This window comes from Anas acuta, chromosome 20 (assembly GCF_963932015.1).
Source record: "Anas acuta chromosome 20, bAnaAcu1.1, whole genome shotgun sequence".
Classification (NCBI taxonomy): Eukaryota; Metazoa; Chordata; class Aves; order Anseriformes; family Anatidae; genus Anas; species Anas acuta.
Window position 1 is genome coordinate 9,758,480 of NC_088998.1, and position 27,619 is coordinate 9,786,098.

At 48.5% G+C, this 27,619-nt stretch overlaps 1 protein-coding gene across 8 annotated transcripts in view; it reads left to right on the plus strand.

Moving 5' to 3' along the window:
* Positions 1-27,619, plus strand: part of DAB2IP (DAB2 interacting protein) — a 210,179-nt gene that overhangs the window by 106,141 nt on the left and 76,419 nt on the right. For all 8 annotated transcript variants that reach the window (XM_068656646.1, XM_068656642.1, XM_068656647.1 and 5 more), the window contains one exon: positions 1,395-1,513. In XM_068656646.1, coding sequence (XP_068512747.1) covers positions 1,395-1,513 — 119 coding nt within the window. The remainder of the gene's footprint in view (positions 1-1,394; positions 1,514-27,619) is intronic.

Below are 27,619 nucleotides of genomic sequence, written 5' to 3' on the forward strand. Positions count from 1 at the left end.
GCACTTAATAAACGTGAAACACCTTTGGTTATCTAGATGTTTCAAATTCTTGATGCACTTACAAACAGGAAAGCTGCTTCCATAACAAGAGCTGCCCAGACTGCCCGGGGAGATTTTGCAACCTGAGAGAGACACAATGTGAGCTATGAATATCCGAGGTGTGGAAGGAGCATTTAAATAGCACCAACAAATGACAGGCTAGGTAGTCAGACTGTGATTATCTTTCTGCAAAACATATAAAGGAAATCAGCTTATAGAAGGGAGCTGCCGGAGGGTGTGTGACCTATATCCCTTCTGTAGGGTTGATGGGAGGAACTGCTGGGACTCGTGGCAGGAGTCAGAGGAGCGCTCTGTGGGGACGTCTGGGATGCTGGGCAAGTACCCAGTGGGAAGATGCTGCTTCTTCTCACCTTGCCTTATGCCTGTCAAAATCAGTGCTTTTTCCAGTGGATATCTTACTCCCTCTCCTGGGGACGGGGAATGGAAGAGGCATGTGCAGAACCTCAGGTTGTGTGGGGATTTGCCAGGGATCGACCTGATTCAGTCTGACAGGGTGTAAAATGAGCGCTTCTTTGGGCTTCACCACAAACTCCTGGTTTGCCTTTAAAACACCACCCATTTTCCCTGGCTGACATGCTTGACCTCATGGCTGTCCTCACATGCTGTAAGCGCTGGACACCACAGCAGCATTATACTTTTATTGCCTTATTTAGCCAAAAGATTAAATGTAATGTTCCGATCATGTCGAACATTAACTCCTAACAAGAAGCAAATACAAAATTAGAGCCTTTGCTACTAAAACACATAATGCTGGCGGCGTGGCAGCGCCCCACGGGAGCCACGACTTGAGCTCCGGGAGGCAGCGGGGAAGGCACCGCGTGGTCAGTGCAGGGCTCCTGTCCTCCTGCCAAGGTGCTGCCCATGCATTACAGGACATCTTTATGTGTCCCTGACACCCAGCCCAGTCCCACCAGCCAGGGCTGGGAGCCGGGGGCCCGTCAGGCGATGGAGCTGGTGCCCGTCTCCCGCTCGCTGCCTGGGTGGTGCCGGCAGCCGGAGCCCCAGCCGCAGCCTTCCTCGCGTCGGGTGCTGCGATGTGCTAGCCTCGTCTTTCAGACAGTATTTTTATGTGAGCTGATGGTTGCCAGGGTAACAGAGGCTTCGGGGAGTCTCGCGCCGACGCAGCGCCCCGGCCTCGGCGGGCGCTGGGAGCAGATGCTGGCTGCGCGGGGAGCCAGGCGGGCGGCGAGGAGCGGCGCTGCCAGCGGGCGCGCAGGCAGGGGCTGCCCGGAGCCAGCTGCCCGGCCGCGTGGGTGCAGGAGAGCAGGTCAAGGGCTCGCTCGCTCATTCTCCTTTTTTTTGTTGTAATTTAGTATTCTTGTCTCACCCCACAGGGGTTCCTCAGCCGTCGGCTTAAAGGCTCCATCAAAAGGACAAAGAGCCAACCGAAGCTCGATAGGAACAGCAGCTTCCGGCACATTTTACCTGGCTTCAGGAGCGTGGACAATGAAAGGTAAGGGGACGTTCCTGCAGGGTGGAGAGGAGAGGGTGTGGGAGAGAGAGAACCAGGATATTGATGTGTCCAGGGCTTGTTAATATCTTGCTTATCTCATTCAGAGCAAGGGCCACGTCCCTGACAGAAGCGGACTTGCTGAATTGTGGTGGGGTAATTTTAATCTGTTGGCGAGTGCCCAGTGCAAGCCCTCCCTTTCAGGGTTAAATAGCGCGTACCGAGAAGCCTGTGTGATCTGCTGTCTTTCCCCCAGTAAATCCTAAGTTGATGCACCGGCATATAAATAGCACGGAGATGTAGCAGCCAAAGCCGAGCGATGCGGGTGAAGGCGGGAGGAGAGGGACGCTCCCACAGCGGGTGCATTGAGCATTGCCGGGCTGCACGTTGTACGAACAATAACAACCAGAATCTGCCCAGCTCCCTGTCTCCCTTCCACACACACGTCTCCAGCATAGCCCCTGCCCGCCGGCATTACGCTGCGATGGATGCCCGGCATGTGGCCGGAGCTGCCTTTCTGTCTGAGCCCCGGCAGGATCTTTCAGTCCAGAAGGGATGTGTTGCAGGGAATATGCAGATGGATAGGAGGAAGCTTTTGACATGGGATGGCCAGTACTGGAGTGAATTGACAGCAAAATACAGGGGAAATGAGACCTTGTTTTTGTCATTCAGCTCAGCTAGAAAGTAAAGCTCTTTAGTGGATTTCTGTGTATTTATGTGTACGTACATTTATGTCAGGGTGTGCATGAGGCAGACACAAGTTTCTAGGTAAATTTGTGTGTAAATTCACATGCAGATCAAGGTCAGGGCTGGGTATGAAAGGCTCGATTACTAGTCACAGAAACAAACCAGCGGTTTGCCTCCAAAAGGAAGATCTTTAAACCTTACTTGAATCTCTTCAGAGAATGACTCAGAAGTATTGGGGTGCCAAAATAAGTCTTTGTCTGAAAAACATGCCAAATAGGAAGTGCAGTGGTGTTATCATTTTGTAGCAGTGGTATTGTAAAATATCAGGACAGCACGTTACAATCCACTGAGTGCATGCTTCACTTCTAGACAATGGCAACTTCTTTTTAGCTATGTTCACTCACTGGAGGGGCAGGGAATTTATGAAGCCTGCATCTGGATTTTTCCTGAGGTGACCTAAGCTTATTCCTTCTGGATTTAGCAAGTAAAAGGATTGTGCTGGTCAGTGTAGAGTAATATTCCAGGGGTTACTATCTGAGCAGGCAGAGTCGGTGTGGTTTCTGTGCTGCAGTTTTCACAGATGCTCAAAGTAGGGCACTGTGCTCCGTGTGGAAGGCGAGTGAGGGAGCCGGGTGGCCAGGAATCTGCCCAGAGTGCTGCTGCTTCACCCCAAAATGGGCAAGCTGGACGATGTTTCTCTCTATGTAGATGAGTTTTGTTTCTTTCTGTGAGTTGGCACTATAGGACATGGGAATGAGCTGCTTGGCCGGCCCTGGAGCCAAAGTCATTTTCCCAAATGAAGCTTTGTAATTTCCCTGCCCTCCCAGCTCAGGAACCCTGGCTCTTGCTGGGCAGTGCCCTTTCAGACAGAGCCCCATTTACCAGAGCTTTTCTTTAAGGAGATTCAGTGAATGGCTGTAGTGCATGTTCGGTGTGGAGTACACAAGGTGGGTTGGAGGAGAGGTATCATTTGGCAGCCTTGAATAAACCCCAAGGATTTGCTCATGTATTTAGAAACTGAAAATGAAGGGCTTCAGGCATCACTCATAAACTTGATCTATGGTACGTAGACGCGGCCTGGTCTGGAGGAAACCATCTGGCACTCAGCAGATTTTGACAGCGAGCTGTTAGTTCCCCAGCCTTCCTAGCAGTGTCAGACCTGCACGTCAGCAAGTACCTGCTGCAGAAGGCCTCGGCCTTAGGTGCCGCTCTCAGAGAGGTGAAAGAAAGCAGCAGCTGGGCTTCTCAGTCACCCTTCAAGGGTTTGGTTATGGAAGATAATTTTATCTTCCTGAACATTCCTCTATCTATTAAAATGCACAATGCATGCAGCTCTGTGTACGAAGGGGCTTGAGTCTTTTAGATCGCTCTCATTTATTATTTTTTTTTCTGCTGTGCTTCCTTGTCTTTCTCAAAATCCAAGAACTACTTCAAAGAAGCATCTGGTAGCAGAATAGTTACTTCTTAAATATTTGATTCTTGACTCCATCTTGTATTGAAGCTGATTGCAAACTGCTGCTTTTCTGCTGTTACCCATTGTGACACCGCTCTGCTCTGGGGCTTTGTGGAATTTTTGCAGGAGATACCGTAGCAGAAATGAATAGTGCAATAAATGCAGACAAAACACTTGAGGTTGAAGTACTGGGCTCTAGTAGATCGTAAATGATTCTGTTAGTTAGCTTCTGCATATCTAAATTGGTGCTGTGGTCTATCTCTTAGTAATTTTCTTTGCTTTTCTTGCATGTCCTGTTTAGCATGCTGTGTACAGCAGGTGCATACAAATACCTGCAATGTGCACATGCATGCACAGACAGCTAACTAGATGGACGTGACATGTACGTAGAGCAGGGAAGAGGCTATAAACAGGCGCTCTTTAACCTGTGCTTGATTAATGTATGCATTGCAATACTTCATGTAAATTTAAAATGGCAAGCGGTTACCTCCTTCCGCAGTGAGAAATTTGTACAATGTGCGTTTTGTAACAAAGCAAACCAGGAAGTACCTTTAAACATTGGAGGCGTCACAGAGAGTCTCAGTGGCATCAGACCAGAATTGCCCTGTGGGATTTGGGTCAGTAGGGGCTGGTGTTCCCACCTTGCAGCCGCACAAAGACAACAGCCAGGTTTCCAGCAGAGTCGTGCCGAGCTGCCCGTACGAAGCGTGGTTGTGGCATCCCAGGGAGGAGCTGCCAGTCCTGAAGTGTGGGGAGTTTGTCTCTGCAGAGCTGCAATACCACCTGCCAGGGGCCCATCTCCACTGCCAGGCACTTGCTTGTGGTACTGCCATGGGGTGTGTGCACGGTCAGAGCAGCTATGAAAACTCTGAGAATTGTGTCATAGCAAAATTTGGCCAACTATGTTTTGTCTATGAAGAACATCTGAGGACTTGCTCAAAGCAGGGCATTAGAGAAACGCACTGGTTGTAGTCAAGCAGAGCTTACCTTTGTACGAAACACGTGGTTGTTTCTCGTGGTATTGGATTTTACATTGACTGAGAAGAGACTTTCGTTTGAAAAAGGTGCAATAAATTGGTTGTGCTAACTCCAGTAAATTACCACGGGGTTCATGTTGGTGCAGCAGGCTGGATTTCACCATTCTTTTACATGCTGTTTTTTTTCTTGGAGCCCCATTACAGTAATAGTGATGCAATTATTGACTGTGAACAGAAACAGCAAAATCGGAGCAAGTCTAACTAGTGTCTGGTATGAGAGGTGCATTAATCTGGTACAATCAGTTTGTATCAGCGTGAGATTCAAAGGAGCATTGTGGAATGAGCGCCTTTCAATTTGTTGGCTAGTCAGATTGCTTGTTAGAGCTAAAGAAGGATTCTGTTAAACTGCCTTTTTGCTAACAATGTCTCCTGCATCCTGATTTATTACAGCAGCTAACGAAGTTTTTATCATGGAGCTCTGAATGTTTGTCTTTGTAGCGGCCTCTCTGGAATCAGCCACAAATCAAGCATTTGGCAGATGGATTGTTCTTAATTGGACCAACATTTCTCCTGAAGCCTGTGTGATGGAGCAAGCTCCGGGGCTGGGCTTTGGGTACCCAGAGCGGGACCAGAGTTAAATGTGTTGTTAGGGCATCTGGGATTGTGTTCTGGTGGTAGTGACCTGTTCCATCACTGCTGGCGCTCTCTCACAGTCATCTTTTAAAAGTAATTTCTGAAAAAGAAAGTTTGCCAGGAATTTAGAAAGTCCATTAAATGGGGGTTGTTGTTTTTAAACCTAAATACATGAACGTGGTCCCATCTCCTCTGAAACTGGCAAAGGCCACCATAATTTTACACAAGGACTGAGAGGAGAGGGACACAGTCACTTTTATGGGATGGATGCCTTCTGACTTCCTTGGTGAAAGATGAGTACTCTGAGTAACTAATTACTCCAATGTAATCCTGAAGTTGATCATTCCTAAAGACACTTTTTCTCAGCGTGCTTAGAATTCATTTAAAGCTGAGGGACACTCAGTCAGTAACATTTGGGATTATTTTGCAAGGTTTTTTATTTTGTTTTTCATAATTCCAGAAGATAACATTCCATTTATGTTTTTTCTTGGCACTACAAAAGTCTGAGCATATGGCTGATTGTTAAATGAGCCTCAGCCTTGGAAGGGGAACAGCCATGCATCGGTAACACCAAAGACCTGCACTACTGTGACTCCCTCTTTAAACCATTTTTTTTAAATCACGTCAAAAATTTCTGCTTATAACCCACAGAGGGAAGAGAAAGTGTGCAAGCCATGTACTGCAGAGCATTTAATTCCTAATGTGCTAACTCAGTCTGCACTAAAGGTTTTCAAGTGTTCCTAACGTGTTTTTTTGATGCAGTAGGAGAACATCGATAACTTATCATGCTCATACAGTAAACTTAGCTTGTGAGTTCTTGCTAGATCTAATTATCATTTGGTTATTCGCAACAAACCTGATGTGCCGAATATTTTTAGTTATGATAAAATTGGTGAAGGTTGAGGAGAACATGGTGACCGCTGCATCACAAAGTACGAAGAAGTCACTTTGATTCCTGTGGAAAGCGGAGTGACTCATCCTGCAGGTCTGGGGCACTGGCACAACGCACAGGGGGCTTTCAGATCTCTGTGAACATGTCCTGGAGAGCTTGCTGGCTCTTCTGGCTCCTTACTTAGATGGCATTAGCCACTGAAGCTTCCTAAGTTAGAACAGTAGGTGCACACTGCAGGGTTTTCCTGATAATGCAAATATTTGAGGAAGCACCGCTGAGTTTGGATATGGAAACCATTCAGAGCCATCAGCCATAACTGAAAAGCAAAATATAACATCCTGCAAGGGCAGGAGCAGCCGGCAGGTACCGATGTCTGAGCTCCCGTGCGGGGGAGATCGGCCGGTCCCGCTCCACCCTGCAGCCAGGGAACAAGCGTGGGGAGCTCAAAGAGGAGCTCACAGATTCAAGGACGGTCTGAGGATTGCTGGCCTCATCTAGTGCCTGCATTTGTATCAGGGCAACCTTGTCTAGGAATGTGCAAATCAACCTTTTAATGGGATTCCTTTGCAAAGTATTTCATGAACCAGAAAGTTAATTACTGATCTCCAATTAATGGCTGTGTTAGGAGGCTAGAGTAAAATCAGAGAAACGCTTTGAAGAAGAGATGCAGGAGGAAATTATCAGTTCTCCACAGAAACTCGTGTTGCTCACCGCCTTCTTCATGTAGTAGGAAGTTTAGGAAATAATATTCAAATATTTTTAAAGGGATAAAGCTTTTAATGGAAAGAGGAGGGTGGGGAGTTTTCTTCCGGGAGACACTGAAGCAAAAACAAACAATTCTGTTTAGGGAAGAAAGGGTAATAGTCAGCTTTGTAAAAATAAGGTACAGTTCCCTGATACAGGCGGTTTGGGTTTCCATCATGTTAACAGGGGCGCTTACTCCCTTCAGAATCAGCCGGGTGCTGCAGTATGTGCCTGATGAGAGGCAGTAAGAGCGAGAGCATCTCCAGGTCCAGGTGGGCACGAGCGCTTCCTCTGCTCCTCTGCAGCCCCAGCAGTTGCAGCCAGGGCTCGACAAAGCTCAGGCGCTTCCCCATCAGCAACATTTGCATGACATTTTCTTAACTAAGGGGAGTAGAGCTCCAGTAAACCCACAAGGTTGCAGATCAGATGCACTTCTCTGTGCACACATTTGCAGAGCCCCATTCAGCAATATGCTGCTCCCCTCAGCTAAAGCCATTTAGCAACCCCGAGAGGGGCAGAGACAGCCTGAAACCAACGGGGTGCTTTTCAGCTTCTCCCAAGGCAACAGCAAGGTCTCAGCCATTTCTCCTGGCAAATTTGTTTCAGTTACTTACATATATATCCAGGCTTCTGCACATGGATGTGAATCTGCAATTTGTATCTGAGGCTACCTGGGGTAAATGCATTTGTCAGTCTCAAAGAAATATATAAATACCCTTACCCTGCAAGTTCAAACATCCTAATTTAACAGGGAAGTCATCTAATAGTAAAAGACTATCTTAATTCCTAGAAAATTTTCAAGCTATTGTAAAATGTCAAGGGAAGAGCTAAGAAATTGGAATTACTTTAATAGCCTTACTCGCTTTTCTCTGCTTCCTGGTTTCCTGACCATCTAAACAAACCCACAAAGTGCCCCACAGGGGTGCAGCGAGGACTTTGACTCGACTCAGAGTCACGCAGCAAAATTATAAAATCCTTCCTACTTAGGCATATGCAGCACTAGTGGGATAATTGGCTTCATGCATCTTACAATTAGCTTGCAAAAATATGTTTTGCATTCCTGACCTTTTCTCTATAAGCAAGGCCATTGTTTCACTGTCCTGCTTAATTACAAAATATAGTGTTGTGTGATGGTACAGATGACATCGTTGTGTCGTTGGCTCTAATTTGATGAGACATCATAATGGGGAGTTTTCATACTGAGGGCACTGAATTAGTGTAGCGTGAAGCCACATTTCTCTAAACCTACTAAATAAGGAGAAGTTAATTTTATGCTCTATCTTTTTGACGTTTGTAATCAAAGCATTGTATTGCAGCTGCAGATGGTTAGCATTTGAAGAATGTTTGGTAAATGCGGACAATCGGAAGGCATTGTTTCTGCGGTGGGAGCTCAGGTTGATTAATGGGTGGAAGGATGGAAGGAGGCTGGCTTTGCTTTTACTCCTCGTGCAGGCTGATCAGACGGCGTTGGCTCATTTGGCTGCTGCTTGGCCGAGGTGATGGGTGCAGCAGTGGGCACCCCGGGGTTACAAGCACACGGTCCCGTTCCTCTCCTTTCAGCAAAGCCTCCGAGCAGGGGTGGCAGTGAAGTTGAGTTGTGGCTGATGGTGTCTGGGTATCCTTCAGATGGAAGGCAGATCCTGCTGCGCCACCGCATTAACATTTTGTTTTCAAACAGACCATTTATTCTGACTTTGCCCTGTTGAGATTTTCATGTGCATGAATTTCAGTGCAATTACATTAGCATTACTCTTCATGTCAATAGACTCATAGAAAAAAAAAGAAAGGAAATGCCATCACTACAGCTTTTCTACCAGAAAAGGCTTTCTGTTAGTTCAAGGCCCTTCTGCTATTTTGTTTTGGTTTGGTTTTGTTATTTTTTGTTTATGACAAAGCTAAAATACTTCTTTCCCAGGCTTAAACAGTCGAGCACACAATGAAAACTGCTGCTGCTGAAAACAGTATGTTAAAACGGAAAGGATCAGCCTTCCTTTCCCCAGCCCACTGGCTCCCCTCGCAGCAGATCCAGCCATCGCAGCCTGAGGAAGGCCAGCGGGTCGATTCAGTGGGAAATTATTATTTGGGGCGGGGGTGTGAGTTTCATTAGGGCACTGAGCCAAGTTGTGTAACTGCAGAGCATTGGGAAGGTGGCAGAAGAAGCCCTTTCCTTTCAGTGGCAGCATGCAATTGCATTTAATTAGCCAGGCCATCAAAGTGTGCTCCTGTTTGTGCCCCTCGCACCCTGCAGCAGGGCAGGGACACCCACCGGGCATCTGCCACACGTTTCCCTCTCTCAGGGAAGTGACAGTGCTGCATGCACCAGCTTCTTCCGTCCTCTCCTCATCACTTTTGTTGGCAATTAGTGTGAGCAGTCGGTGCCTGTTGGAAGGAGGAGATGTTTAAAATCAAGTTTAGCCGGGTTCTTTGTTGAAACTGCAAGGCTCGGATTTGAAAGTCTGTGTGAGGGGCAAAGACGGAGTTGTGAGTGAGCATATAGCGGAGGTGGGCAAGGTTTTCAAGCCTTTGTTCTGAGTGCTGGAAGACGCAGCTGCCTGACATGTATATCTTGTTATCCCGTTTCATATTGCAGTGGTGCTGCACAGAAATCCGCTGATTGTAGCTGGAGGCAGCCCATGTGCCGAGCTCGCTGCCAGCAGCCAGTTGTACAGAGCACTGGATGTAATGATGTTCAGGACTTGTGAATACGAAATAACTATGTCAAGTTCATCCATCAGCTGTGAGGGGAGAAAAAAACAGGCAGAGGAAAAATGGGCTCCTCTGTCCTTCCTCCTCCCCGCTCTCTTTAATAATGCCTTCTGATATGGGGCCTCTTGTGAAACGACTAGGAGGGAGATTTCAGGAACGTTGTTCACCTGTGGGTATCTTCTTATAATGCCGGCATTATGGTCTTGTTTACCTCGTTGGCAGTGTGTATAATTTTAATTTTCAGCACAATTACAGAACATCTCGCTTAGGTTCACTTCAGCAAAATTCAGGCCAGGTGTGATGCAAAAAAAAAAAAAAAGAACGGATTTTAATTGAATTAAGGCAGTGCATTTTAGCTAGAATTAAAATATAATTTGTTTTAAAAAAATACTTAGCTGATTTGAATAAAAGCCAGAAATACGAATTTGGTTTTAATCCACGTGTGTTACGTAAGTAACTGTGTGAGACGGGGATGTGGCACGCGCTGCACATGACTGATGGTGTGCGGGAGGGTGGCATTCGTTCACGAAATGATGCCAACGTATTAGTAATTACAAAGCCATGGGTATTATATCAGGCTGTCCCCTTTGCTCACATTTACAAATGTCTCTGGGATTACGTTGGCCCTGTGCAATAACCCCCATGCTCCACTGCTGGTACATGAGAGATTACACACAGCCCCGATTTGAAGCGTTCGGTGCTTCTTCCCCATAGGAGTCCCTCTGCAAAGCAGTCCTGTGGTAGTTAACGGATGATTTACATAACTCTGTTGTATGCACCTTGAATAATTAATATTTTGCTTTCCTTGCTGCGTGGGGAGCTTTGTTCCTTTATGGATGTGTGGCTCTATAGCAGCACTCTCAATGCCACACACATATATATGGACATAGGACGATTCACGTGTATTTTGGAAGAGGTATTTTGGCAGAAAATTAGAAAAAATCTCATTGCTTTTGAGCACCGAAATGAAGAGCTGAGGGCTGCTTGTAGCTCACTGTGGGATCTGCTGCTCACACTGCCTGGACATGCAGACCAGCCTCCTCCTGCTGTCACCTGGCCCTGGCAAGCAGCATGTCCCTGGGCTGCCACCCTTCAGCTCCCACATCGGCACCGCATTTCCCTCCAGGCCCAGGAGGAGCAGCTCTGCAGGTAGGGCAGGGCGAAGCACCCGCACTTTGACCGCTTTTCTCGGTTCTCCGGTGCTCTTGAATCTGTAGGATGGAGAGTCTGGAGCGAGAGAGATGTGTGTGGTGTTCTCAGACACAGCACAAGATGTGTCTTGCTGCCTCGTGTCAGTTTTAGTCCCATATATTGTGAAAAAAGAGAAAGAAAATAATGTGAATTCAAATTTTGAGTTCCTTGAATTTGGTAGTACTCGGATCAAGAGGTTTGGTTCCAGACTCTTGTAACAGAAGGGACATGTGCAGTGCAGCATTTCCCCCACACAGTCACTTTCAGCCTGAATCAATAGAGAAGGCCGAGGTCTGGCATTCGAACTTTTGTGTTTCCAGAACCAGCTTGGCGTAGTTCTACCCCCACACTGCAATATTTTTTCTTTCTTTTGCTGTGTGCTGAAATGCTTACTTTAAGACTGCACCTTACCAGGTACAATCAGTGACACGTCCTTGTTCCTGCTCATGGCACTTCCACCACAGCTTTTAGTAATGCCCCACGCCCACACGAAGGTTTTGGTTTTGGCACTGGCTGGCTGGGCAGGCGCAGAGGGTTTGACCCAGGAGCTGTAAGGAGCAGGGTGCCACCAGGCTGCTCGTGTCGGAGAGCCCTCGTGGTGTGTGTGGGGCACTGCCCCGTGCTGCCCATGGGCTGCCCGAGCTGCACAGCGCGCCCGCAGAGGCTCTCTGCGTGAAGTCCCTCTTGCTCACCCAGAATTAATTATTCACTGATCATCACTCAGACCTCATGGATTAGGGAGCAGGGAGGAGGGTTGGCAGGGGGTGGCTAGAAGATAGAGCAATTTGGATTGCAATTAGTATTTCATTTCTTTCCTTATTCCCTGTTTGCTTAAATTGGAGATTGCATGTTAGAACCAAGCAAGGATTGATGTCCCAGCAGTGGAAGCTCCCTGGGCACCAGAAACTAGCAAATCCACTGCAGTCTGTAAGCTCCCCGAGGAGATAAAACGCTCAGTCAGTCTGAGGAGCTGAAACATTAGGGGAGCAAGTTTTGTATAGGAAATGTTGCAAGGGAGCAGATGTGCCCAGCCTGCCAAAGCAGGAAAACTTCACTGGCAATACCATACCCGTTTAATAACAACATTCAGATGTTGTCTCTCTCCATCCATTACCTGTCTTCTTTCCTGCTTGAGCTGTGAGTGTGCTCCTTGCTAGGAGTCTTTTCCAGGGGCTGCAGCTGTGGCAGGTCCCTGTCTGGGAGCAGTCCCGCAGCAGACAGCGTGACCCCAGCCCACTGGGTGCATCGTGGAGTCGTGGAGAAGGAAATTTTACATTTAGCCATTACAAAAATGTTAGCCAGCAGTTGGAAGTCTGCTTTGCTGGTGAGATTGTGTCTAATGTTGAAACCTCAAGGGGATTTTTTGATTACACCAGTAACCACTGTCTGGGTCACACTTTGCAATAATTACCCTGATGTCTGAAAGGTTGTTAGGGAGTCCCTAGGGGAAGGGGCCCAGATGCACTGCAGAAGAATTTAGAGGTATATGCTGGCAAACCTTCAGCACTTAGAGATTTATTTAAGTTAGCTCTTTTAATTGCTTTCTTGCATCCCTCTTCTATTATAAGCTCTATGAGCCATCTAGGGAAGTAAGTCTAGCTAGCATTAATCTTCCTGATCCTTCTTCCTTTAACTAGTTACTCCTGGCTTCATTTACACAGGCGTCAGAGCCCTACAGAGCGGGTGATAATTCTGTTTTAATGTGTTCTAACTGAACGTGTAACTTAAGGAGAAGTCATCAGCTGATTCTGTGTGATTTTTGTTTAACTCCCATCTCTTAAACGTGGCCTATGGTCTGTGTATAACATAACTGCTTCCCAAGACTGTTGGCAGCTTCCTTGATATGTATTCATAAAGCAATTCCAGGGCCTTGAGTGAGACCTGCAAGAAAAGGGCAAGGAATGATTTGTCTTTGTTTCATTATCCCGGCCCTTTTGTACCTGATTCCGACATGCACTGGAGAGCTTTCTGACTTGATGCCTTCATATCTACAGCTTGCTCTTTGTGCAAACCGAGGCAGGGGGTTTTGCCCTCCTTAGATAAAGTCACTCACGTTGAGGTTCTCGCTCACCTGATTACCCTCATCTCCAGCCCTCTCACAGCAGCAGAGCCCCTGCATATCCCTTGGTCACAGCAAATGCTTTGGTAGCAGGGAGTGACAGAGCAGAGTGATGGGAGCTCGTCAGAGCGATGGCCCGAGGAGCCCAGCGCCTGGTGCCAGTTTGTGGCTGGCTTATTCCCTGGGTTGAGAGCTTGGTTATCTCTTTGGAATGCTGTTAAAAGGCTCATTGTCTTAAAAACTAAAAATCCCATTGCAGCCTTGTGAAGTTTTTGTTCTCAATTACATCTTGTATCAGTGAGTGCTGCAAACACAGTGAGATATCTGATACATAAATTATAACACTAATATTTTTAAATCTGTTGTTAGTTGCCTTTCATCTTTGTTATCTCTTTCTTGGCTGTTCTAGTAAAAGGCAGTAAGTAGAGAGAGTCGGTTTCTTTCTTATTTCACCATGCATTATTTGCTGATAATTCGCTAAGAGGACATCTGTTGTGCCATCTCGCCTTGTCTTTTCCAGCTAAAGGGACGCCTCTTGCTCCCTCCCCAGGCAGTCCCCACGGTTCCTCTCACCTCTTGAAGCCTTTCCCAATGAATCCAGTGCACATCCACGTGCAGGCTGCAGCTGGAAGAAGCACCATTTCCCTACCTTTTTCCTTGAAAGCATTGGCACGTCTGTTCTGTGCATCCCTAAGACAGGAGCCCTGGGGGAGCCGAGTGTGAATGTGTGTGTGAGCGTGTGTGAGTGTGCATCACCCCTTCAGGAACACCCTTCTTAGCTTTGGAGCTCCTCTGGGGTGTGCAGCCAAGAAACACACGGGTACCTGGCCCAAGCAAGGCACAACACAGCACAAGGACAGGGGAGTGCTGGCAGCTTTTCCCCTGGACACCATCTCCAGGACCCCCAGGGGACACGGGCTGCAGGACTCCAGGCCACCAGGAGCTCCCTCAGCCCGGGCACAGCGCGACCTGCTGCCTTCAGGCCAGCCTCCTCCCTTCCCATCGCCGAGGCTCCTCGTCCCTTATTGCCTCAGAGGAACATATCTTTTTGTTAAAATGATGTGATAGAGAGTCAGCATTACACAGAGGAATGAGTTATAAAATAATGGGGCTAATAAGCATGTAAAATAACCTGACTGTACAAGAGAGCAGGCTGTGGAACAGCAGCTGCCGCAAATATATTCAGGTTATCAGTGTGTGGCTATTTTGTGCTGAGAGGGCTTAGGTGTAATGAGAGTTACTGCATCACGGGAACTCTTGACAATGAATAGTGACATTTTCCAATAACAACTTTTAGAAATGAAAAGGCCCTCTGTACAAACGCCGGGCTGACTGACAGCCCGGGGAAATCCTCTCCCTGCCCTCGCCCCCGGTGCAGCGCACGCAGCGCTCGCAGCTTCTCCTGCGCCTCCGGACACCGCGCCTCGAGCCCACAGGGCCCCGCGAGCAGCAGCCCGGCTGCTTTACCCCACTGCTCCCTGGCCTCTGCCCACCCTGGGGACACCCCGGGGAGCTGGGTGGGTGGCACTGGGAGCACTGGGTGCCCACTGGTGGGACCTGGGCTTGGGTCACCAGGCTGCTGCCAGGTGGTGAGCTGCTAGCTCCTGGTCCTGCTCTTTCCTGGGCTTATTGTCCTGGCCTTGGTGTTCTAAAATTCACATTATTTTTTTTTTCCTTTTAATTTTTATTTAATTAAAATGCAAAAAAAGGTTTCGACTTGAATAATTGCACCACCAACCCAATCATAGGTCTGAAGGTTTTGGAAGATTGAAGTTCTCGTTAAACGTTTAAGATAATTCCCCAGTTCCTCATCTCACTGAGCCCATGGTCCTGCTTTGCTCCAAATCAGCACGCACCGTTCTTACTCCTGACTCCAGTGAGTTCCAGGTGGCCGAGAGCAGCGTGTCAGTATTCTCAGGATCAGAGGAGTGCTGTATCACCTGCATCCCTGGCAGTTTTCTTTCCTCCAGTGTGATGTGTTGAAACCACACACCTTGTCACCAAGAAGCTAAAAATGTGTCATTCAGCTCTGGGAGTAGTTTCTCTGGACACACTTCTTCCTCTTGTATTTTTTTTTTTCTTTCTATAAATGTCAGTGCGTAAGAATGTAGGATTAAATTTGGTTCGTGCTCTTGGCATGTAGTGTAGAAAGAATAACTGAACTGGTTGGTATCAGTTAAACATACTGGAGAAATTGAGTCCTCCTAATTGTATTCATCCTGGTAATTGAATAAAATACAAATAAATCTTCAAAGCCTATTGTATGATAGAGTTTAGGGCAGGCCAACTGTTTCAAAAAGTGGTTAATAAAAACCCTAATAAATGTTGTGAACTGGCTTTGCAGCTATTGCTGTGATCTGACCGTTGTTTCACAATTATTTAACACCCATTTGTAAACCTTCAAAATTATATTCATTTTGTACGGTCTCTCATGAAAAATGTATTCGGAATTCTTCATTAATTTTTCATTGAAAAATTGAGTGAGTAATCACCTGCCAAAAATTAATAAGTCTACATCCAACACTTTGTGAAGATTACTTAGGCTGGGCTATTTCACCCGTGGTTTTATCTACCACTTGTATCCAAAAGTACCCTGGGAAGTGTTTTGTCACAGCCGAGTGTCCAGCTCAGAGGTTGCAGAGCTCCCGTGCAGCGGTGTCGTGGCCCCTGTCCATGGGTTCTCCTGGAGCACATCTTTGTGCTGCCCGTTCTTGAGATGCAGGAGGCCACCTTATTCCTTGGCAGTAAGTTTGCCAAAAAATCTGGCCGTTCTGTTACGATCATAAGCTGGTATCTGTTGCTGAGCTGAAACAAGCTGAGAATCTGCTCAACGGTGAGTGGTGAGATTGCATAATTATGGCTTACACAACACACATGCAATCAAGGCAGGGAACTGGGATGTAGGATGGATTGGGGAAGTCTGCTTTGTACGGCTTCCATCTCTGGTATTCCCCACTGAAGGAATTCCTGCTGCCACATTTAGTAACACGTACATGTATATCTGGGTTGTTTTCCGGAGAAGGTGGGAAGGAACACGGCCGTTTTGCTCTGAGCTTAGGGAGCTGTTGCTGTTACCCCGCTGGATAAAGACTCGCAAAGGTGACGGCTCCCCCTGAGCCCACCCTGTGCCTCACCGGCCTCCTTCCCCTGCGTGCAAGGGAGCGGTTTCCCCCACCAACAATCGGCAACTGCAGCTCGTGTTTTAAATACCGTGCAAATAAAGCAGGCTGCTTCCAAACACGCTCCCACTCCGGAGCCTGCAGATGGGCAGCGCTTCGCCTCCCGCCTGGCTGCTCGCTGCTGCTAAATATAGTGCCGGGGGAGCCGGCGGCTGCTGCGCGGGGACGGGGCTGCAGCGAGCGCGTCTGTGCCGGAGAGTGCTGGAGGCTTTCAGCACAGCCCCAAATGCAGCAAATCAGAACAATTTCTCCACTGTGATTCCTGCTTTGTCTCTGCTTTTTCTTCCCTGTTCTCCATCGCTGCCCTTGCTCTTGCAGCCGGGGAGCTTGGAACAGCAACGTGGGAAGCGCCTGGACGGCAAATCCTTTCCTAGCAAAGAGGACAGGATTGTTACTTATTTATTTTATTTTTTGTTAATATGACTGGAATACGAATGGGGCTTTAATGCCTGGGGGCCTTGCATTTTTGGAGTAATTCCTTATGACACGTGTCAGACTCTGTTTTATTCAGGTGGGTGGTATGATATTAAACAATAAAGCAAGCTTGCATTTCTCCGCAACTGGATTTATGTACGCTCTGGCACGGAGGTGCTTATTAGTAGAATGTCATACCCACGCTGGCTGTACCCAGCCCAAAACATTCTGCAAATACCACGTGGGCCTTAAGAGAAATCGCCTTAAATCAATCAGCAGCCTAACGCCAGCGCCCTTTCTGCCTCACCCTCCGTCCAGGCAAGGATGAGGCTGCAAGAGACGTTCCTTAAGTAATGCTCCAGATGAAATGCTCGTGTCTGGATGGAATATTGATTTTCTAATTGCTGTGCTGCTGTTAAATGAGTCGTTAGTGGAGAGCAGAGGGAAAGCAAACTCGAATGCATTGCAAGCTAGCTTTGGTGTGCCTGCTAAACACATGCAGGGTGTTAATGCGTGAAACTCAGCAAATGGAGTAAGGTGGGATTTGTTTGTACGGCACAGAGAGGGCAGGCGAGACTCAGCGGTGGGACAGCCCTGTTCCCTCACAACGCACGAAGCAGCCTCTCAGCTTCAGACGTTCCTGCTGCAGCCGGGGAGGAGACAGACCGCAGCGCGGTGAGGCCTCACGCAGCGGTGCCAGGAGGGGGTCAGTCACTCTGCATCATCCCGCATGGGCGCCCCGCGCCCCTCCGGGCTCGGCAGTGCCAAATGGGGTTATCTGCTCCTCACACACAGGCAGGACAAAGTATTTTTGCTTCCGTGGTATGGATTTGCTGCCGCATGAGAGCTGCCAGATGGACAGTCCCTCGTTCACCCTGTGGCAGCAGCAGCCCCAGCCAGGAGCTGCGCCGCCGACAGCCGCAGAGCGCACGAGGGCGAGCACGGGACCACCCCGGCAAAAGCGGTCCCGAGCCCTCTGTGGGGTGCTCACCAGCTGGGCAGCAGCTGCGGGATGCGCCCCTCGCCCCGTCTGCCAGCTGAGCTCCACTTTGAATCGGTGACCTGGATCTTCCTTGTGGCGCTGCCTTTTAGCAGTCCCTAGGAGCAATCTGTGAGAGCTGCTCTGATCGGGCTCTTTGAAAGCCTCTTGTGAGGCCCTGGCTTTGGAAAGTCAAATACAGTCTGCAGGGTGAGATCTTTATTGCAAAGACACTTCTTTCGATAGAAACAACTATCAGCTGTGCCACATCTAGCCAATAAGTTATATTTCTTAGTTCCGTTTCAGCAAATGCAGCATATGTTTACGTGTTTGAACATATCCTCGGAGGTGAAAAATAGCTTCTTTATTTTTCTGTCAATTAAAATGCCAAATCAACTAATTGCTTTTCTTTGAAAATGTCTACTGCATAAAGCACATACTCTCCCGGTGAACTAAATGGATTTATATTCAGCCATTAATTCTTTATAGCCCATAATTTGCAGAACAACAAAGCTAGCTGGAAAATGTGTCCTATTAAGGGGCAAAAAGCTTCCTGAGCAAGAAGAAAACATGTTGGTGTGGAGGAGAAGTGGGGTGCCACCAAGGCGCCGTGGCTCTGGCACCACGCTAGGCATGCACAGCCCAGGGGACAGCTCCAGGAGAGCACCACGAGCACCGCGCTGCCCTCAGCCTGCTGCCCCGACAGAGCCGCGGCCAACGTGATCCATTTGGGTGCCACGACCTTTCCTTCTGGGAGGCTGTTCCATCAGCCTCAGAATATTTGAAATTTCTCCTAACGTCTCCACTGGTCTCATTTGCATTATCAATTGAAGACTTTTTTATTACTAGGAAAGTTTAGCAAAGTGGTAAAATTACATTAGGTTTTTTCCAGTGTGTGCGTCACTGACTGGAATTCAGAACTTGGTAATGAGATTGGAGTTCGCCTCCCTCTGTTTCAGGGTTGTAATAAGATGATGATAGCATAAGCTGGACATTAGGTAAAATCTGCTAGGTTTTTGGCAAATGAATGAGATCTTAGATTGCTTCTGACAGGAGGGTGCTTCGGCCTACATGTGCAGATGGGAAGCGGTGATGGTGCTCTAGGCAGGGCTGGTGCAAAGTGGGATTGTTAACCTGTGCTGGGGAGCGATAAAACACTAATCAAAGTTGGGAGACAATTCCCCTTCCTTCGTTCTGTGTAAGGTATGTCAGCATTCCCTTTTTGTTTTCCAGCCCAGGGTATCTGAGTCTCATTGCATTATTCTAAAGGACACGATTCTCTTCTTGGAATAGAGACAGTTACTGCAATGAAATCAGGGCATCCTGCTACTATAAATGTGCATAAATAAGAGGGAAGAATCACCACTAAAGCAAAACCCAAGATATTATCATGTGGGATGTTCCTGTAAATTGGAAATGTATTTTCTTATGCTTTTCTTTAATGCTACTCTACGTGCATTGAGAGTGCTGAAGTCTTAGCGTCTCAGTGCAAATGTATGAATTATATCAGTGACTCCTCTCTTTCAAAATGAGTAAAATAAAAACCAGAAAATATTCAAACAAAAAAAAAATCTTAAACAACAACAAAACCACAGAACTCTTAAAACCCCAAAAGCAGAACTCCCTTCCAGGAGCAGAAATTTCACCTCTGGAAAGGAAGCGCGGGGCTTCGCTGCGGTCTCGGTGGCTCTGGCTGGCGGTGAGGTTTCTGCAGGGCGGCTCTGAAACCCTGCAGTAGGGGTGGGCACATCCAGTCCCACAGTGGAGGGAAGATCATACTGGTGTCATTATTTCAGTATAAACTAAACTTCCTAACAAAATGGCTATTGTAGTTTTAACAAAGCGGTGTTTTGCTAGGCTGTTGGTAAAACTAACCTCTCCAAGGAGCCGTGCGAGGCTCAGCCCCAGGGAAGGCGAAGGGCAGCTCCGCTCCCCGGGGACAGGTGGGACCTGGAGCAGCTGCAGCAGGGTCCCGAGGTGGCTGTGAGGGCTGCCAGCCAGGAAGGCTTCATTACTCCTTGGTTCTTCTCGGCCTTAAACCCCACCTTGCTGCTGGAGAGGGTTGCGCACATCTGGGACAATCGGGGAGCTCTGGGAAGTGCCCCCGCTCACTGGGGAGCTGCCCCGGGGTGTGCAGTGGCTGCGGGAAGGGGAACGAGGCTGGGGCTCCTGGTAGAGAGCAGGAGCAATAAACCCGTGCCTTGGAATGATGCTCCTCTCGCCTGTCGGGCTTTAGGGGAGGTTGCTGGCTCTGCCTGCAAGGCTCCGTTTGGTGTGGGGTTTTATGGGAATCTTCTCGTTGCCCGAAATGGGAGTCTGCCAGACACTGAATAAATGCAGGCTGAGCTAGCAGGGAGGTGTTGCAGCAGAGAAAATAGAAACATAGACTTAAACAAATTAAAAAGATGGTAATTAGCCAAATGAATTTCATCCTGGAGATAATCAGATGAATGCATTTAGAGGGAAAATAATCCCAATTCTCAGAAAACAGTAATTAAAAAATACTCATTTTTGGGAATGGTTAACAAGCTAGATTGGAGGCAAACAGTAGAGGAAAGTGGTGATTGATGCTGCTTGGGATGGCAGCTGATGAGGCCCTGAAGCCCTGTGCAGAACGTGGTGAGATCAGCTCAGGGTTTGGGAAGCATCCCCGCCGGAGTAAGTTCTTGGGAAGCTGAACGGAGCAGGGAGCGCAGCCGCTGCTGTTATCTGGGTCGGCTAGAAGATGATAGAGGCTGGATTTCATAACCGTGTGTTTAAAGGGTGTCAACAGTGGGGAGGTGAAAGAATTTAGGGCGGGTAATTGACAGATAAACACGGGACGAGGTGGGAAGATGAAGGCATCCACACATCAGGGAATTATCGGAGTACACCGGTACATCCGTCTGCAGCTGCCCGGAGAAGCAGTGAAAGCGCTCCCGTTACTGCCACAGCCCGTGAGGATGTGCTGGAGGAGGCAAGCGCCCACCAGGTCTCGTCTGCTTTCCTGAGGACGCCCGTCAGGGGCTGAGCACAGAGATTTACGGGGGAAGGGAGGCCTGGGGGGACGCGTGGGAGAACGTACTGGTGCCTCTTTGTTTCCATCCTGACCCAGGTGCTGGGTTTTGGTCTCTGGCAGATGTTAGCTCGGTGCAGTGGTCGCTGTGATTTCCTTGGGGGACTCTCGGATGTTGTCTTCCATGGCCAAAACTTGGGAGGAGTCTCAGCCACAAAATACTGATTCATGCCAGTATAGTGAGTGCTACAGAATTTGCAGAAGGTTTAGGCTTTCTTATAGTTTGATCTATTAAAAAGGAAGCACTTGGAGAGAGCACAGAGATGGAAAAAGAATAAAAACTCTATTTGTTTCTCAGAGTATAACCAATTCTTTGCAGGATTTTGCCCACTGAAGAGATAGCGTCCAGGTCTCGTTAGGAGGCTTATCTCCTTTGGGTTCTGGATGAGCAGATGCACTTCCTCTACCAAATGTGGATAAATAGTGTTCTGCTAGGAAATACCCATCTGATCTGATCGTAGCGTAGCGTGGTTTGACATCTGTTCGCACACACAATAATTCATATCGATCTGATTTTGTATTGAAACTGCCAGTAGGTGGATGGATGGATTGATGAGAAGAATGGTGCCTGGGTATTAATTTTATTTTGTTATCAGAGTGCCCGCGGAGAGGACAGATGAGGTTGGTGTCTGGGAAGCAGATGTTCCCAGGGCTGCCCTGCCTTCCCCTCCCCGAGAGCTGGAAGGGGGCTGCTCATGGCACAAGCTCCGGCCCTGCGGGGTGCCCGGCACGGGTGCCCGGGGGGTCTCTGAGGGGCAGGGGTGGCCACACCCAGCCTCTCTCAGGGTACCCAGTGCCCTACAAATAAAGTAGGGCACCCACAGTGCTCCTAGGGTGGTAATGAACCCGAGAGCCTTAAAGTGCGTATTAGGGAGTTTCTGCTGGATTAAGGTTTTTGCACATCACAATGCTCTTATCTAGGATTTATCTGCATGCAGAAATGAATAAAAAGTGAATTAGAGAGAAAACATCAATAGAAATCACATAAATAAGCATGCAAATTTATAATCTTTAATAATTACTATATTTTCACACAAACTTCAAATGTTTCATTTTAAATTTACATTCCCAGTCTCTCACCGTCGAAATTTATGGCTCAGCCTCACAGTTTATCTGTTCAAGTGCCTTACCACGGCCTGTGTTCTTGCTGAACAACAGGGAATTATCGATCTTTTTATTTTTTAGGAAGCAAATGGCCTTCTCTTTCACGTTACATTTGCTTGTAGGCTTGACAGGAACACGGCGTTACGCGGTGCCTGTGCAGCGTGTGTGCCAGCCGTGGGTCCAGGCAGCACCAGCACCAGGCTGTGCCCTACAGCTTGGCTGCTGGTTGTAAAACCTCCCAGCCTGGAGCGTGCTGGAGACTCCTCGTGGCCTGGATGTGTGAAAATGAAGCGTGTTGTCTCCTTGTGGTTGTCTCCTGCAGCATTCAGCACCCCATCCAGATGTTCACCTGCTGGTGGGGCTGTCAGGAGAGGGCTGCTCACCGGGAGCGGCTGGGCGAGCATCCCGGCTGGGCTGCAGACAGAGGAAATGTCCAGGAGGATCAAAGACACGGGGAACAAAGGAGAGAAAGAGCATGAGAGCTGGTGTGGAAAAGTGGGCTGAGAGCTGCCTCCACAGACAGCGCTACCTAACAAAGCCAGCGCTTCCCATTTCTTCCCAGCGCTCCATCCTTTCCTCCAAGCTACCAGTCAGTCGGAAGGCTGTGGAATACTTAACAGCTTAAAACAAATCTAGCTCAAAAGGAGCATGTAATGAATAAGAATTCAGTGTTTAGGAAATAGATAACTAGCCTGTTTTCTATCTATATCTGCAACACATCGCTGCTTGCAACCCTTTGTCACAGAAATATTTTTCGTTCGGCGTGTTTCCTTTCCCAGCTAATTATCTTCGGCTTCAAGTAGGTGCTCTGGATTAACAAGTGACTATCGTTTAGGAAGTCAAAGTCAGGAGGAATACAGAATTTTGTGAAACCCTTTGTGACCTTGGGATGTAGCAGACATTTTTCTTATATATATTTTTTAAGTTTGACTTCTTCAAAGGAAGACCTTCCGCCCTTCTCAGACTGAGCCATCGCTATAATGCAGTCATTAAAGATTCAGTAGTACCTTTAAAGTCCATGTTAGGAAATTCAAATTTTTCAATTTAGTAAAGTTGTGGCTTTTTCAAGTACTATGCTAGTCATTTTTGAAGGTCTTCCAGGATTTCCAGTGGTTTCTCACTGGAAGAGAGCAAGAGCCAGAATATGTTGTTGTAGCTGAAGATCCCGGAGCGGCAGGACTGCGCATACTCTATGGCTGGGCTGTCTACAAGGGTAAAACCATCACGTAGACGGAGAAGGAGCCCCTCAGGTGACCAGTGCTGCATCTGCTGTGCTGCTGGAGTCATTTTTGAGCATGGCTTGGTTATTTGACTCCTATTTATTTGTTAGGGATTGGAACCGAAGCTGGAGTCCCTGATCTCCAAGGGCTGGCTTAGAGCTTGTAAATGTTGAAGGTTGAACTTCGTAGTCAGGCTGAGCTAAACTGCAGCGTACTTTGAAATCTGCATCCAGATCTCAGCTTTTTTAAATGGCTGCTTCCCTATTTAATGTTAGAGAAGGCAAAATCTAAGCCTCTGAGTGGATTCATAGTCACACTTTAATTAATCATATTTTTACAGCATGCTGCCAGCAACTGTCAGGAGCAAGGAGATGCCTCTAATCCAAATTCACAACAAAAAAGAAATGCACTAGAACTATCCCCAGCCAATAAACAGACTCGTCCTTTAAGAAATAACACCCTTCCCGCAAATCAAACCCAGAGAAACTGATGCAAAGCAGATTTCTTCCACTCCTAGTCCTGGTCCAACAAGGTCCGTTTGTAAGCAGGAACGAGGCCAGCAGCAGCGCGCTCCAGGGGCTGCAGATGAGCACAAGTGGGAGTGGAGGTGATGAAAAGGAAAACTCTTTGGCAAGGAAATAGGTTGGGGTTTCAGCCTCCCCCGGGGATCACTCTGAAGAGCAAAGGGTGCGGTGGGGAGCGGGAACAGGAACAGGATCTTGGAAAGGTCTGACACATTTTGAAATCCCATCTTAGGCTACAGAGAGCTAAAGAAATTCATCGGTCGTTAGGTTCGTGAGGATAGAAATAGCTCCTCTGGGGCCACATGCGGGGCTGTGTGTTTCTCGGGACAAGTACTTAAAAAAAAGTAAAAATGGAGCAACCTCAGAGCAAGCGAGGCTCTTGGCAGAGCTGGCAGAGCAGCGGCTGGTGCCATGCTCTGGATGATGGGTTTAGAAATGCACAGGAAATGAGAAGCGCCTCGCATCCCTGCCTGGCGCACAAAGGAAAAGTACAGACTCGGTAAATGATGAGGAGCACAAGTTTGTGCGATCAACAGGGTGTGTTTTGCTTCCCTGTACTTTGGGGTTGTATTTTTTTCTTTCCTAGCTAGTTTTCAAGCAGTTGTTTTGAGGATAGCTCATTGCTCGTCTCTAAATAAGGCATTCCTCTTGCTGTTTAATTCCTTCTTCTTACTGATAAGAGTGAGTCAGGGTGAGCACAAGGCAGCTGGGAAAGCAGAGTTAGGAGAGAGATCTGTGAAACCAGCCGAATGCCCGTTATTTCTTTTCCCTTTGGGGTGTCCATGGGGTTACGTGGGGTGCTGGGCTTCCCCGCGGCTCGGGGTGGGATGAGCTGCCCCACGCATGGTGCAGGTAGGGCAGTTCCCAATGTTGATCCTCCAAGCACGGTGCTCCCAGGGGAAGCCCCAGGTCAGTGCGGGTGGGAAGAGCTGGGGCTCTCAGCCTCCGAGCTGGGTGATGGAGGGGAGCGGGTGCACAGCCTGTGGGCAGCCCAGGGTGGGAAGGAAGGAGGACAGGACCATGCAGGCAGCTTCTTCAGCACCAGCAGCTTTCTGGTGCGAGGGGTTGTCTGCCTCAGCCGGTGTTAATGGTGCGAGAGGAGGGGAACTGCAGGGATGGAGCAGGAGGGGAACTGCAGGGATGGAGCAGGCCGTGTGCTGAATGGAAGGAAAGGAGGAGGATGCCTGGATCCAGCCAGGACGGGCTGCAGGGAGGGGTGGGCGAATTGCTTTGTAAGTTGACTACAAAGAGGGACGTTACCATTGTCTGTGGCTGACTAAGCACAAGTTACCTCTCTCGAGGGCTTTCATGAGCGCCAAAACCTAATTAAACCACGTTAAAAGCAGCGTCCCCAGAGCTGACTGCGCAAACGCACTGCCCTTCTCCAGCAATGTTGGCACTGTCATTGTAACCCCGCTGTCCTCCTGTTTTGTCGGGGGGTGCCTGGTCCCCCTGCCCCACAGGCACTGGGTCTGGGCACTGCTGGGTGTTCAGCCCCCGGGGGCAGCCGGCAGCTGCTGCTGAGCGTGTGGCTCCCTCTGGGCTTTGTGCACATCTCCAGGACACCGCGACACTGGCAGTCCCCAGAGCTCGTCCTCTGAGACTTTTCCTTTGGTGCCTGTCACTGCCACTGGCCTCTCAGTGTGCTCCAAAAAACCTGAGACATGCTTTTTCTCCCTCTTCCTGAGTGGTTTCATATATTATTTATTAATGACATCCAGAGGACACAGCAGTGACAGATTCTGTTACGATGACTGCAGTAAAACTCCGCACTTCCCTGCCAAGCTGCTGGGAAGCTGGGGCACTCGGTACAGACTCGGGGGTTAACTCAGTGTAGCCGTGGTCTTCCTTGTCTGAGGGGGATTTATTTATGTGAACTTCTAAAAAATGATAAGGCAGGGATTAAATTGGGGTGCAGCCAGGGGCCTTTGAAGCGTTGATATTGGGAATGTGTCTGGGAGCTGTGGTTCACCATCCCCAACACCCAGCTCGTTTGCTTCAGGGAGCAGCTCTCCTGCAACACCAGGCTTGGCCCAAGCAACGGGGCCGTTCCCCTGGCAAAGCCGCGGGGTGCCCGTGCTCAGAGCAGTCCCGGGGCACCGGGGGGAGTGCACGTGGGCTGCTGAACCTCCATCAGCAGGCACGAGGCCGGCTGGCTGGCAGCGTGCTGGGCGTGCTGGAGCAGTCGTTCAGCTTTCCAGAACCCGCCGTGCTTCATATCAGTGCTAACAGCATCCCTTATTTTCGTAAAATTACGTTTTTATAACTTTGAAATGCTTTGAGTTTTTTGCTAGTCAAAAGCCATTTTATTTCTTTCATTCCTTCTATTTTTCCCATTTTTGTGTAATGAAAAAGTTGTAAAATGTTTTGAAATGAAGTCATAGAATAGGTAGAGAGGGGAAAAGGCCTGCATTGTCAACGAAAATAGCAGCAACAAATTTTTAAGATTTTTTTCATCCAGTTGTAGAAGTAAGCATCCTAATCTCTTTGACAGTGAAATATGCTCAGGGTGCGGATATTGGTAAGCTTTTGGTTCTTCTTCTTATTGCTTATCTAGTCCTTGACGGTGTGGTAACAGCGGTGTCAAACAGAAAGCTTGCTCTGCATTTTCCCCCACAAAGAGCAGCTCTCCCCGGTCAGTGCTACGTAAATTGTATTAACCCTGAGGGAACATTGCTCGGGAAGATGCTGCTGTGATGTTCCCTATGAGAACTTGTGCAGCGTAGGGAATTTCAAAGCCTTGGGCTGTCCCCTGGGGCTGAGCTGTGCCTGTGTCCGGGGCACAGAGCTGGGCCCTTTCTCCTCCCGGAGCTGGAGCTGGGCTCTGACCACGTCTGCACAGCCTGGTGGCCACAGCTCACTGCTGTCTGGGCAGGGGAGAGGGGCAGCTGCTGGGAGGGAGCGCTCCTGGTGCCTTTCCCTGGCTGGCAGTGCTGCGGGCAGCAGGACTCTCACCTAACTCACCTAACTCTCCCCTCTTCCATTTATAAAATCATCTTTTATCCGATCCGGTTGCCCCCTATTTGTCTTTTCCCGTGCAGCTGCAGTTTAATGAGAGCAGAAACATCCATAAACTTTAACATCTCCAGAGTTTGAAGCCAGTGCCTCGCCTTTCAGGTGTGAGGATACCCGTAAAAGATCCAGGTGACCTTTACAATATTTCCTTGTTGTTAAATTAACTCCGACTTGTACAAAAGTAAAGATCTCGTGTGTCCTGTTTTCAGGATGAGGATGTTCTTAGGTTTTGCTTTTTATATCTCCTAAGCTATGTACCCGTGTCAGTTATGTTTTTTAATTGGTTTCCTTGTCTGAGGACTTCTTCCTGCCTGACTTTCAGCGCTGGCTGCGTCAGCTCCCGTTAGAAATACCGAGTCAGGCACACGCCACGTCTCCTCAAACAGCTTTACCTCGCAGCAGACAGCAGCGCAGTATCCCGATGCTGGCAGGCATTGCCAGGAGCACGTCCTTCCTCTCCCCTGCCCCTAAAGCTGTGGATGTGAACCAGCTCATTTGGTTTTGCGGGTCCTCCCTGGGCATTTTTAAACCTCACAAAGCCGGGTGTGCTGGGACCTGGTGGGAGAGCAGTGGGGAGAAGGGAGCTGTGATGAGGACTTGTTTGAGAAGCCAAGACTGAGGGGCTGCAGTGCAGAGCCTGCCCTGCCACGGCTTTTACTTCATTTGCACCTGTGGGTACCTGTCACAACGTTTCTGCGGAGAGCATTTCACTTCATTAGCTTGTATTGTTAATGGCAGAGAGTCCCGGCAGTTGCTATCTATTGCTTCCTGCCAAGTGCTTTAAACAATCAGAGCTGAATTGTACAGCGATTTCCTTAAGCACCCAGACGGCAGCGCTCTGATAGCCACTCACTTGCAGAGGATTAAAATAAAGAAGTCTGGAGGCAGGTGGCAGGTTAAGGAGCTCCCCTCGCGTGCAGCAGTGAGGCTCGCAGCCCCCAGACCCCGTTGCCTGCTGCTGGCCGCCCAGCTCTTTGCAAGGTAAGTACCGGGAGATGTTCCAGTCTGTTCCAGGCCACACAGCTCTCAAGGCCGCCAAGCTGTTCCCATCAGGATCAGAGGTTGTTGTGTGGGCACACAAAGCTTTGTTCCCTGTCCCAGCCCAAGGGATCGGAGCCTTGATTCAGCAAAGTGCTTCTCTTCAGGAAGGCGTTACGCTGCTGCCCAAGTGTTCTGCTAACTAGAGGAGACCTCATTGCAAGCAATTTTAAAGGCACATTTACAGCTTAAGTCTACCTCTCAAACGAGACTGGCTGGCAGAAATAAAGGGGATAACA